The sequence below is a fragment of the Nuphar pumila genome, chromosome 5 (genome assembly GCF_984573655.1).
Source record: "Nuphar pumila chromosome 5, dmNupPumi1.hap1.1, whole genome shotgun sequence".
NCBI lineage: Eukaryota > Viridiplantae > Streptophyta > Magnoliopsida > Nymphaeales > Nymphaeaceae > Nuphar > Nuphar pumila.
The window spans coordinates 103,889,374-103,903,715 of NC_143253.1; the positions used below are offsets into that span (position 1 = coordinate 103,889,374).

At 35.1% G+C, this 14,342-nt stretch overlaps 1 protein-coding gene across 1 annotated transcript in view; it reads left to right on the forward strand.

Annotated features, from left to right (window-relative positions):
- Nucleotides 1-13,481, forward strand: part of LOC149837987 (sterol 3-beta-glucosyltransferase UGT80B1-like) — a 52,532-nt gene extending 39,051 nt beyond the window's left edge. The window contains exons 10-14 of the mRNA XM_090006304.1: nt 9,761-9,863; nt 10,537-10,613; nt 11,147-11,194; nt 11,978-12,127; nt 13,213-13,481. Of these exons, the coding sequence (XP_089862430.1) occupies nt 9,761-9,863; nt 10,537-10,613; nt 11,147-11,194; nt 11,978-12,127; nt 13,213-13,407 (573 nt within the window). The 3' untranslated portion in view covers nt 13,408-13,481. The remainder of the gene's footprint in view (nt 1-9,760; nt 9,864-10,536; nt 10,614-11,146; nt 11,195-11,977; nt 12,128-13,212) is intronic.
- The last annotated feature ends 861 nt before the right edge of the window (nt 13,482-14,342 follow it).

The following is a 14,342-nucleotide window of genomic DNA, read 5'->3' on the forward strand; positions in this document are numbered from 1 at the left end:
CTCACTCTGAGTCTGGTCTTTCCTCAAACTTTCTTAGTCAACTCATGTATGAGAAACTGAACAATTTCAATTTCCTAACTTGGAAGCGACAAATCATACCATTCATAAGAAGTCAGGACCTTTCTGGACATCTGGATGGTTCTGTTCCTGTTCTTCCAAAATTCATACCACAAGAAGAAAAGAATGGTGAGGGAGATCTTTCTATTACCTATGTTAGAAATCTAGAGTATGTATCCTGGATGAAGCGAGATCAGGCGTTGGTTGCCTATATCACTTTTACATTGTCACAAAAAGTGCTTGTGGTAATTCCAGATGACTGCTCCGCAATGCAATTATGACACCGATTGGTTCAGACATATTCTTAAGTTTCTCAGACTAGAGTATTATTTTTAAAGAAAGAGTTTCAAATGCTGAGGAAGGACTCCATGATTATCATGGAGCACTTGAACAAAATGAAGACCATTACAGATCAGTTGGCCATCGTGGGATGCACAGTTAGTGACAAAGATATGGTGCAACAAACTTTGAGTGGGCTGGGATCGGATTATCATATGATGGTTACTTCTTTATTGTGTTTGTCAGATTTACCTACATTTGAAGATCTTCGTGCTAAGCTTTTACAGTATGAGATGACCTTGAAGGGATTTTCTGAAGATACTCATGCTCAAGTTGGAGCACACGATGTTCTTGCCACAGGAGTTGCCTATGGACGATGACGTGGTAGATATGATTTTCGAGAAAGAGGGGGTCAAGAAAGAAATGGACAAGGAAGTCGTGGAATATTACCTACACCCAATATTCCTCCCGATGGGCAAAGGCAAAGATCAATACCCACCTGTTTTCTATGCAATAAAAGGGTTATATAAAAGCTAATTGCTGGTTTAATCCTCAAAATAGAGGTAAACAACCAGAGACAAGAAAGGGGCCAGATAAATTGAAGAGCAGTGGCAAAGTCAAGGAGTTGTTACTATCTGCTCTAGCTGAATTAAACTTAAAACAAAATGATCAGGGCACTTGGTATGTCGATTCTGGTGCAGCCACTTATGTCACTGGTGATGCTGGTAAGCTCCTAACTCTTGTTCCTTATGCTGGTAAAAATAGTATAGTCACTGGAGATGGGTCTCACAATCGTATTTTTCACATTGAAAACTCTGTCATTCCTATGTCTACTTCTCTTGCTCTTTCAAATGTCATTTATGCTCCAAATATCAAGAAAAATATTGTTTCTGTCTCTAAGCTTGTAGATGACATCAATACTTTAGTTGAGTTTACTCTTTTTTCTGTTCGTGTCAAGGACCTTCACACGAGGGAAACGTTCGCTGAAGGAAAATGACAAGGGAATATGTACGTGTTCTAAGAGAATCCTTCCACCTTGAAGCTCACATCATCATCTTTTTCAGTCTCTCTTGAGAATGTTTTTAGTCTTTCTGAGTGTAATAAGCTGAATCTTTGGCATGGTCGTCTGGGTTATTGTAGTAGTCGTTTTATTGAAAAACTTGTTTCAAGCAATCTTATTCCCAAGTCAAGTCTAAGTTTAAATGTCAATGATAAAAAATATTCTAGTTGTCTTCAATGTAAGAGTCATGTTCTTCTATTTCATTCTATTAATAAAAGAGCTTCAAGACCATTTGAAATTATTTGTTCTGATGTTTGGGGTCTGGCTCCAGTTCCCTCCATGTCTAGCATCAGATATTATCTCATTTTTGTTGATAGCTATTCTCGGTATACATGGATTTTCTTTATTAAATGTAAATCTAAAACATGCAAGTTATTTCAGAATTTTCATTCCTTTGTTCAAAATCAATTCTCTGATAATATCCTTTGTTTTCAATGTGATGGAGGGGGTGAATTCTCTTCAAATGACTTTATTAATTTTCTCCAGACAAATGGAATACGTAGGCAGGTGTCTTGCCCTCATACACCTCAACAGAATGGAATTGCTGAACGAAAGCATCGCCATATTGTCGAGAGTGCAATAAGCATAATGCATGATAGTAACCTTCCAGTTACCTTCTGGGCAGAGACTTTTCATTCAACCGTTCATATCATAAACCGATTGCCCATGAATATCCTGGAAAACAAATCACCCTACTTTTCTTTACATAGTGTTCATCCAAATTATCATGATTTGTGAGTATTCGGGTGTGTATGTTATGTTCATGTTGACAGTTCAATGTGACACAAGTTTCAGGATAAGGCCTTAAAGTGCAGATTTGTGGGGTATGCTGATGATTATAAAGGGTATATATGCTATGATCCCCTGAGCAAGCGTATCAAAATATTCAGGAATGTTGTATTTGATGAATTGAATTTTGACCACAATGTTAACACTCTTCCTGAAATTGAAGTTTATCACTCTTGGTTGAACTCTGATCTCTTTTCTAGTGTTATGATGTTTGTCCTTCAAAATATAATTAAAGAGATGAGGGAAACGTGTCTGATGCTGTACAAAGGACTCAGAAAAGTATCATTTCAGATCCACTCTTGCCTCCCAAAAGGTATAAAGGCGTTGTTTACTCTCGACGTGAGAAGGGGACTCTCCCCAATTCTGATAAGGAGATGAATTCTTCTTCTGCTTTTGTTCGATCCGTTGTTCCCAGAAGATCCACTCGACCTCGACATCCCATTGATAGATGGGTAAGTTATGAGAATTTCACTATGGATTTCCAACTCTTCTTAACCTCTTTAGGTAAGGAAGATCAACCCACAACATTTTATCAAGTAGCAAATTCTAAGTGATGGATTGAAGCTATGAATGAAGAAATGAAGGCTTTTAATAAATGTGGCACATGAGAGATTGTTCCCTGGTCACATGATCGAAATGTGGTTGGATCCAAATAAAGTATAAGCTGAACGGTACTATTGAGCGATATAAGGCTAGATTGGTTGCCAAGGGATTCACCCAGGAGCAAGGACAAGACTATGATGAGACCTTCAGTCCGATTGTGAAAATGGGCACTATTCGAATCATACTATCATTGGCTATTGAGCATCAATGGATTATCAATCAACTGGATGTAAAAAATGCATTCCTACATGAAACTTTGAAGGAGGAAGTGTACATGGAGCAGCCCATTTGGTATGCAGAAGGGAACCCCAAAGAATATATGTAGATTAAAGAGAGCTATATATGGTTTGAAGCAAGCCTCTCGATCTTGGTTTGAGAGTTTTTCTCTTGAAATAGAAAAATATGGTTTTAGTCGATCTCTTCTTGATCATTTTCTTTTCATATTCAAATGTAAAGACACATTTACCTTGTTATTGATATATGTAGATGACATAATCATTACAGGTAACTCTAATGAACATATTATGCAGGTAAAAGAACTCCTGAACCACAGGTTCAAGATGAAGGACCTTGGTAAACTGCGATATTTTCTTGGAGTAGAAGTTGACAAAACTATTGAAGGCATGACACTTACCCAACATAAGTATACTATTGATGTTCTCAGCAAGGCAAGTATGAAAGATTGCAAGCCTCTAAGCACGTCTAGTGTACTTCATCAGAAACTCAGTTCCCAAGATGGAGATTTGTATGAGGATCCTACAGGATATCGCAGGATAGTAGGGATGCTTCAATATCTCACCTTTACTCGCCCTGATATTGTCTATTCAGTCAATCAGGTATCTCAGTTCATGCATGAACCGCGTATTGAACATATGGAAGCTGTTAAACACATTCTTCGATATTTGAAGAAAACTATTGGAGATGGTTTTTTGTACAAAAAGAGCATGAATGAACGTCACATGCATGAACTTCTTGTTTACATAGATGCAGACTAGGCAGGAGATCCAGATGAGCGTAGGTCAGTCTCAGGATATTGTGTTTTCGTTGGCCTAAATCTTGTCTCTTGGAGCAGTAGGAAACAAAGGGCTATTGCCAGGTCGAGCACAGGAGCTGAATATAGATCAATGGTAGATGCTATAATTGAAGTAACATGGATCAGACATCTGTTGACAGAAGTAGGAGAATCAATATCTAAATGTATTTTCTTATGTGACAATCAAAGTGCCATCAACATGTCATTTAATCCTATCTACCATAGTCGTGTCAAGCATATTGAAATTGATCAACATTTTGTAAGACAGAAAGTCAAAGATAAGGAAATTGAACCCGAATTTGTTTGGACTGCTGATCAAGTTGTTGACTTGTTTACCAAAAGGCTTATCAAGGACAAATTTTGGATGTTGAAAGACAAGTTGTTTATGGTTCAAAACCATGTACAACTTGAGGGAGGATGAAAAGAAGTCACCATTCACGATTGGGTTTGGATCTTATCCAAACCCAATTCAAGTTTATTTAATTACATATTTAAGCACATGTTCATTAATGACATATTATAAATTTCTCTTATTGTGTAATGGCTATTTTCGTACCCTAGTAATTGTAACATATATTTAATGGGAAGCCAATACCGCAACCTCCAATTGAGGATTTTGCAGCTCTCATGTATTTTCCCTTCATTCTATGCTTAGTCTTGTGTATGAGAGAAGGAACCCACGATTTTTATCAGATTTCACTAGATACACATGGATTTTCTTTCTAAGTAGAAAATCCAATGTGTTTTTCATCTTTAAAGATTTTCATGCAATGATCAAAAATCAATTTCTAAGTAATTTGTCTATTTTAAGATCAGATTCTGGAAGAGAATATATGTCAAATAAATTTCAAAGTTATTTGTGTCAAAATGGAATTTGTCATCAAAGATCTTGTCCTAACACACCACAACAAAATGGTCTTGCTGAAAGAAAACATAGGCACATTATAGAAACAACTAGAACCCTTCTAATTTCTAAAAATATTCTGAAGTCTTTTTGGGACGAAGCCGCTTTAACTTTAATATACCGTATTAATAGAACTCCTTCGTCCTCTTTAAAAAATGTTTCTCCTTTTGAAAAACTTTATACTATGTTTTCGGATTTCAAATGGTTAAGAATTTTTTGTTGTAAATGTTATGTAGTTACCCACAAAAATGCTAAGCTTTCCCTGAAGGCTATTAAATGTGTTTTCTTAAGATATGGTGAAAAACAAAAAGGATATTGATGCTTTGATCTATCAAATAATAAACTTTATATCTCAAAAGATGTTACTTTCCTTGAAGAAGAAGATGGTTTTGCAAATCTTGAGCCAAAAGAAAACAATGACTATTCTTTCTTATTTGATTTACTACCCCGACAAGATGAACCAAATTTAATTGCAAATATTGAACCTCTCAATGAAGTTGAAAATCAAAATGATCAAGTTTTTGACAATGAAAGAAATGAATCTCATGAAAGTATAGATGAACATATAACAAACAATACTCAAGTTTATACTAGGAGAATTGAAAATACTCATTCATGTGCTTTTGATAAATTTTCTCAAAATATGTCTTTGGAAGAATCATCTCAAAGAAGGTCAAATAATATCTCTAAAGCACCAAATCGGTTTGTGTTTTATGAGTCTTTTTCACCACATTTTAGAACTTGTCTATTAGCCATTCACTCATTTTATGTGAACCATCTCATTATAATGATGCTAAACAATATGCATATTGGAATAAAGCCATGAAACATAAACTTAATGCACTTAAGAAAGCCCAAACTTGGAAAATTGTGGATCCTCCTCAAGGAAAGAAACCCATAAGATGTAGATGAGTTTTTAAGGTAAAAATGAAAAGTGATAGATCTTTAGAAAGATATAAAGCTAGATTGGTAGCTAAAGGATATGCACAAGAGTATGAGGTAGATTATGATGAGACGTTTGCCCGGTTGCTTGAATGACAAGTTTTCGAGCTCTTATAACAATTGCTTCTATAAAAAACTAGCATATTTATCAACTTGATGTTAAAATTGCTTTTTTAAATGAAGATCTTAGTGAAGATGTTTATATGGATCCTCTTCTTGGTATGAGTTTAAATGAAAAAGTTTTGAAACTAAAGAAAACTTTGTATGGTTTTAAACAAGCTCCCAAGGCTTGGTATGACAAGTTTAATAATGTTTTAATTAACTTTGGTTTTGTTTCATGTTATACTGACACTGCTCTCTTTGTTAAGAAAACAAGTGATTTTATTGTAATTCTTCTCCTTGATGTTGATGATATGATCATCACAGGAAGTGACAAAGAGAGAGTAAATGTCATTAAATCTATGTTAAAGAAAACTTTTGATATGTTTGACCTAGGTTTTCTGAGATATTTTCTAGGTATTGAGGTTGCTTATTGACAATGGGGATATATTCTATGCCAAATGAAGCTGACAGCAAACATTTGTGCTAAGTCGGAGATTTCAGATGATAAGAAAGTAGAAACTCCTGAAGTTATAAATGTCAAATTAAGACTTGAAGATGGTCTTCTACTTGATGATCCTACTCCTTATCGGCAATTAATTGGATCACTTGTCTATCACCCGGCCAGATATTGCTCATGTCGTTCATTCAGTAAGCTAGTTTCAGCATGCCCCTACGACAGTTCATATGACAGCTGTCATGAGAATTGTGCGATATATCAAGAATACTATCTCAAAAGGGTTTTTCTTATCCTCTTCTTTTGATTTGACTGCTTATACTGATGCAGATTGAGGGGTAATCCCAATGATCGAATCTCAACTATTAGTTTTTGTATTTTCTTAGGGGATTCACTTATTTCTTGAAGGTGCAAGAAGCAGCACAAAGTATCTTTGTCATTAACTGAAGTTGAATATCGGGCCATGACGACTACAACCATGGAGATTGTATAGCTCAAAAGTCTTCTTTGTGATATGGGGGTTATCATCTCAACTCCCCCAAAGATGGGCTGTGACAACAAAAGTGCGATCTACATTGCAAGCAATCATACCTTTCCTGAGTGCACCAAGCATATTGTAATGGACTCTTACTATGTTCGAGATGAATATCTGAGAGGGACAATTTCATTGCCTTATGTCACATTAGAATATTAGTTGGCCGACTTCTTCACCAATGCGCTTCCAACTCCTCGTTTTCTATTTCTCCTTAACAAACTTTCGGTTTTCTCTCCGTAAAGTTTGAGGGGTGTTAAAATATATATATATATATATATATATATCTTACTATGTTTATACCAAAATACCTGATACGGGTATTTTGGTCATTTCACCATAAACTTTTATTTTTAGATTTTTCTCTTATTTTTATTTTTTCCTTTTTTATTCTTTTTTTTTATTTAGTCTTTTTATATAAGGGACCATTGGGGGCCCCACATAATGGAACGTTGGGGTCCTCAACGTTCATTATGGGAGCCCCAATGGCCCCTTCCTTTTTGTTGCCTCCCTCTTGTATAAAAAGGGGTCTCTCCCCTCTCAAATGTAATGAGTTTTCTACTCTTTTCTCTCTTGAATAATATTCTTTTGCCTTTTGGCTTTCACCCCATAGTGGGTTTGTGTAATTTACACATTAAGTGCTTGTGTTATTTGGTTCATTATTGAACCCTTTTGTATTTCCACATATCTCATTACATGTAGATGATATGGTTTTTACTGGAGATGACATAAGGAAGACTCAAGAGACCAAAAAGTTGGCCAATTTGTTCAATTAAAGAGACCAAAAATAAGTTGGCCAATTTGTTCGAGATGAAAGACTTGGGGCGTTTTAAGTATTTTCTTGAGCTTAAGATAGCCTATTCTCCTAGGGGACTGTACTTGTCCCAACATAAGTATGCTACAGATTTAGTTGTGAAAGCAAGATAGGTAGATGACTTTAAACAAGCAAATTTCCCCGTAGAGGCAAACTTGAAGATGAGGGTAACATATGGTGTTGAGCTAGAGGACCCTGTAGTATACAAGCAGTTAGTTGGGAGCCTTATATATTTGACTATATGTAGACCTGATATAACTCATGCAGTTCATGTAGTGAGTCAGTTTATGAGTGCTCCCAGATCAGTCCACTTGGCAGTCGTACTCAGAATCATCAGGTATGTCAGAGACTCTATGCACTATGATATGTTTTTATTGTCTTCATCAAGCAAAGAGTTGAGAGTTTTTTATGATGCTGGTTTTAGAGGCTCCACTAGAGACTGACTTTTCACCACATGTTTTTGTGTCTTTCTTGAGATCTCTTTGATCTCGTGGAAGAGCAAGAAGCAACAAAGGGTTGCTTTATCCACTACAGAAGCTGAATACAGAGTGATGACTTAAGTTGTGGTTGAGATTATTTGGATACAATGGCTATTAGAGGAATTGAGAATTCCATGTGAAAAGAAAACTCAGCTATATCGTGACAATATGAGTGCTATTCATATTGCCAAAAATCCAAAATTTCATAAGCGCACTAAGCACATTGAAATTGATTGCTATTATACAAGAAGAGCTTATGAAGATGGGATTATAGCATTGGAGTATGTTAACTCAAGGAATTAGATAGTAGACATGTTTACAAAAAGTCTTTCTTCTTCGCATTTTAGTTCTTTCCTTTTCAAACTTTGAATGATTCCCTTATATCCTTCCAAGTTTGAAGGGGAGTATTGAAAGTATATGTAATATATTATAGGATAAACATGTGTAAAGTAACTTTATAAAGCTATTATGTACATACCCTATTAAGATGGGGGTATACTAGTCTTTTTATTTTTTTCTTTTGATGTTCTCTAAAGTAGGTCGACCCTTTTTATGTGTAAGAGAGACCTCTCTCACGATATTGCCTTTTGAATAGAACAATATGTTCTCTCCCCTCTCTTGTGTGCTTTCTCTAACCGTAGCATCTCTCCCTCATCTTTTCTCAGATTTCTAAGAGAGGCAATCAAAACCCACTGATTACAAAATTGTTGCTAAAGATGTTTTAAAATTTGTTTGCTTTTAGTGTTACAATGCCTTAGAGGGAGGCATGTGCCTTTTCGTGGTTGGGGCATGCACTGTAACGACCCCAACTCATACCTCTTAAAAATGCGGATTTTTTTTAAACCATTGCAAAAATCTTACCAGAGACCCGGGGCCTTTACAATTTCACTCTCTATTGGATAACCAAACAAGCACCAGAGATCTTACATTTATCATCCAAATTATAGCAAGCCAAATTTTTATTAATTAAGAAATAATGGTCTCAAGACAATTGCATAAGAAAATCAGAGTGCATAGACAATTAAATATAAAAAAAAGTAAAGAAAAGCAGAGCCATGCCCATGTATCCATGTTATAAAAAGTAAATCTGCTTTGATTAGTAAATTGACTTATGTTATAACTAGACACGAACATGTATCTGTGCAAACACCTCCATGCCCATGTATCCTTTGAGAAAATTCTGGTATAATGCTTGAATTAGTGCCATACCATGTTCCCATGGCCATATACTGATATCTTAAATTCTCATTGGCCATTTAGATCAAACAACAAGCATTGTTAGACAAGTCATCAGAAAGAACAGCACCATCCTACTTGCAAGAACAGACTGAAAATTTTCAACTGATAGCCCTTCCTACTGATCCAGTTCAGCTTTATATTCCTATGAGATCTATATTTGGTTTAGATGTGTTTAGCTTTTTAAATTCTATTGTCACCTTCTTATAAAATAAGTACATCATAAATAACTGCTGGTAGGATTTGAGAATGAAATCCAGTTTACATTGTTTATTGATTTTTTGCATGACGGTCTTAGTCCCTTAATGACATTTAGATCATATCAAGTAGTGTTCTAATGATGTGCAGTATTTGCAGTAGCAGTTCTGCCTCCAGTCTTGATTGCTTCATTACTGTAGCTATACATCAAGTTATATAGAATGCCTTTTTCTAATAAATTATGGCATGTAATATGACTATTTTTTACTGTTTTGAAGTCACTTGAAAATGCAGCAAAGACAACAAGTATCATTCTTGAGGCACTGAAAGATACAGGACAAAGGGGAATAATCGACAGGGGTTGGGGTGGGCTTGGCAATTGTAAGTTTCTCAAAAGTGCTCTCATCATCCTGTACTACTTGTGATTAATATGCCTAGTTCTATTGTTACGTATCTCCATTTGAAACATATATTCTTGATGAGGCCCCTCTTAGGCTATTCTTTCCTCATAGCCTTTTAGTTTTTGAACTGGTACTTATTTCTAGATGAGTCTTAAATTTAATAAGGTAGTAGCTATGCTGTTCAGAGATGATGTTTATCAGTTGTCTAAATCTAGAAAACCTTTGATGGCCCATATCCCATTTTTGATATCATGCATGTTAATTTCAGAGAGATTTTTTTTTTCATGGAAATCTTAGAGTTTGTATCTTTTCCTGGATAAATGTTGATTTCAGTGTCAAGAAATTGTGTGGAGTCACTACATGGTGATTGTTTGCTTTTAAACTTGAAATTGCTGTCAGGATGCTAAAAGCCTTAAAGTGCCATTATCTTTGGGCTACTTCTAAAGAAAAATACTAATGGACGTCTGATTTTGTGGGCTTTTTTATTTGGTTTTCTCAAGTGTTTGCGTATACATGTCTGGGATGATGCGTAAAACTTGGTAGCTGTTTAATTTTAACAATCATGTTTGAATACTTTATATAGTTTGAAATTTGTATTTTGTCTGATACCTAATTAATTTGCCTAACTTATTTGTACTTTTTGAACATTGCAGTTCCAGAAGTATCAGATAATGTTTTCCTTCTTGAAGACTGCCCACATGATTGGTTGTTCCCTCAATGCTCTGCGGTGGTGAGTTATGCTTTGAAGCGGTGCTTCGCTTTCACACAGGAAGCACACAGTCTTTAATTGTAATCGGGGAAAACTGCATGTAGATGATATCCTGATATTATATTAGAAATAGACCTTGATGATTTCAAATTTAACGTACAATCTTTCACTATGAAAATGTGCATATATGTACATGCTTACGCAAATACACATAGATGAAATTTCTGTTCCTATACCTTGACCTATCAATGTACATTACTAGGCCTTCAGGAAGTTATATGTCAAAATTGTCCCATTTAATCTTGTCAAGATAAGAGCTAAAGTTGTATATTTCTTCATCAATTCAGTCCTTTATGCTATTTAAATTAAATAAAATACCTTTGTTGGTAAAAAATGTGGAGGGTCTAGATGCCTCAACAGGCTGCAGCATTACCGGATGAGCTGAATCCTGCATGATGCAGAGTACTACTGAAATATCAACTAGTAAGTTCCTTAAAAGGTAAAAAGATTTCCTGTAATGCATGGACTAACAGAAACTCATTGCAACATTCTAGGTTCATCATGGAGGCGCAGGTACGACAGCCACAGGATTAAGGGCAGGGGTGAGCATCTCCACAAAACATCTCCTTTTGTGTACCCTCGTATGTGCATAATTATATGTTATAAATATTGGTCATGCTGGACACTCGTGAGAAATGCTTCTACTATTATTCATTATGGTTTTTGATAGATGGCAATACTCGAAGTGCCTATTTTGATGTTAGAATCATAATTAATGAGATCCATACTAGTGTTCTTTTTTATGAACATTTTTAGTCTAATGGAGGAGAAGGATTCATGTGGAAGACCCAGAATGATTTTCTTTGTTGGTTCATATCGCTGACCCCAATTGTTTTGGGATGAAGGCGTAGTTGTTGTTGTTGTTGTTTGTTGTTGTAGCTTATGTTGCATAAATAATGCAAACACTATGCATGTTGTTATTTCTGTATAGTGAATAATCCTTTCTAGGATGAGCGTGAATGTGTGTCTGCAGCATACCTGGAATGTTTATGAATCAAGAAGCAGTAGGTCTAAATATTCATAAATCAATAAAGAATGACTGCAACTGCATCTTCTTGTCATCTGTGTCATTCAACATGAACCATTCTTCACATGCTCAAGAAAGTTCACTATATTGATAAAACAAACTTCTGACATATGTCAAAACTCAAAGCGAACAAGGTTTGTTGATTCATTCAGAAAAATTATCATAGTATGATCCTCATGCATTTTGGATTCTTTCATCTCTCTAGAATATTTGGTATTCACTGTGCTAACACAAACATATTAGTGTTGCTATCAATGTTCCTTGTCATCCATATGATGGTTTTCTCTCTTTGAAGCAGTGCCCTACAACTATTGTACCATTTTTTGGTGATCAGTTCTTCTGGGGAGATAGAGTACATGAAAAAGGAGTTGGTCCAGCACCAATACCTATTTCTGAGCTCAGCATAGAAAGATTGTCAAATGCAATAAAATTTATGCTTGATCCTGAGGTAATCTTGGCAAAGCATGTAGCACTTGGTCATTAGATGCTGATATACATTTTTCTGCCTGCAGTTATGGACAAACATATCTTTTATACTTGTCTTGGATAATTTATGCAGAAGTTATTTCGATTAACGTTATTGTACTGATTTACCTAAAGTTTCTCAAGTGTGAACTTCATGTGGCAAAGTCAATCCATAATTTCATATTCTGGATGCTTTCTGTGAAAGAAAATTAATATGCATTCAATATATGTACTGTGCTATTGTCAAAGTATCGGTGCTATACAAGAAAATAAGTACTCCATGCATCAAGTTATTGTTCAAACACAACTAGATTCTTACTATTGTAATTTAGATGCTTTTTTTCTGTCTGATTTTACACCTATTACAGTTTATTATTTTCCTTCTAAGTTTGCTGCTTTTCTTGATGATTGGTCATTGTATAAGTCCAACATGTTGATTATGCTTGGCATATATTACATGTCCTGTATCAATAATGTGTTGTAATTCTTTACCATTGGATGAATTTTGTACCACTGAGGGGTTTTCTGTTGGCAGTTTAATATTAAAGTGGCAGTTTTCTGTTGGCTTTTTTGGTAGTTTATTTTTTAGACAATGACATCCATGTTTTAATTTTTCTTTCGTTTGTGTGAGTCATTTACTTTCCTATGTGCTTTCTTTCCATATCATGTATTTCATTTGCTTTGTTCTTTTTCGGACTCTTTGACATTGTTGTCAAATTATATTCATTTATGGTGGCTTTTCAATTTTTATATTGCTTGTGCTTCAGCCTATCATCACATTATTGTTTTTATTATGCACGTTGTTTGATAATTGTAGGCCTAAGGGTTCTTCTCTTTTTAAAATACAAATTTCAACACAGTGAAAAGAGCTTGCTTATTATGCTTTCGGTTGTTCGTATTGCTTTAAGAGGAAGACATAAAAATGTTTCATGATCTACGTTAGACTTTTAGTTTCCCTTTTTAGATGCACGGTGTTTGTGTCATTTGCCTGTGTTTAATTTGTTTGCCTCGATTAGTCTGACAGTAGTAGACATCAGGCAGTTGAATTGTGTTGTTGGTGTGCTATAGGTTAAACTAAGAGCACTGGAATTAGCAAAAAATATTGGAAATGAAGATGGTGTTGCTGAAGCAGTGAATGCTTTTCACCGTAATTTACCTCCACAATTACCATTGTCGACTGTGGCTTCAGAGGGAACAGGAAATCCCGTTCAGTCAATAATTCTGACAATGGAGAAATTGTGGTATCTACCTTGTATCTCTTAGTTGTATTCCTTATTAAAAAAAAGTACTTTGTAATATTCTTTCATTGTTCCCTTAAAAAAAAAGAAATTCTTTCGTCATGCTGTGTTTTATTTTCTTGCCTTTTTTGTGGGGCATGACGGAATCAATAATGTAACTTACAGGTTTTTTTTTCCTCCTTTGGAACCTCCATTGTGGGAATCTCCATTCTGATTTGGTGCATATTATGATGTAAAAAGATGTGAAAATTAGGTTGCGAATGATTTATTTAGTTTTATTATTGCATGAAGTGTTATGGAAAAATGTTCATAGTTCAACGTAAAGATACTTGGGTGGGTGATGTGAGGCTGGTGGAGGGGACAGCAGAGAGGCTAGATTGGGCAAAAGATGATGTTCTATCCAAAAAGAGAGTTTTTCCATGGTCACAAACCTCGTCATTGGGATTTTCTTGGCAAAGAAAAATCTTGTTGTAAATTAAAAAAAATGTTTTTCTTAGGAAAATCTTGGAAAAATATCTGTATATTTAGGTTTTAACAATATGTAAGAACAAACATTAAAAAATATTTAAAAAATATAAATTTTTCATTGCTAACTTGATAATATCACAATAAAAGCACGCTATTTTCAAATTAGGGATATTTGAAAATATCACCTTTATTTGGGATTACATCGGGGTATTGAAAAGTTTGCAATAAAATTGTGAAATTGTTCATAAATAGCAGATATTTGCGAGTGGGTTTCTCATGTTCAGGCTACGACAATGTTTGATCTTAGTCATCGGTTCACAGATTTTTCCAAGGTTTTGTGCGAGTTAATTTGCTTGATTCTGATGCCTCGTTCATCTTCTCCATGAACATCAGTGTTGTTTTTGTTAAATTTCATCATCATCCACATTATCAATGTTGCTATCTAGGGCTGGTTAATGAACTTCGTGACTCAGCTCGAGAGAGCTCATATAG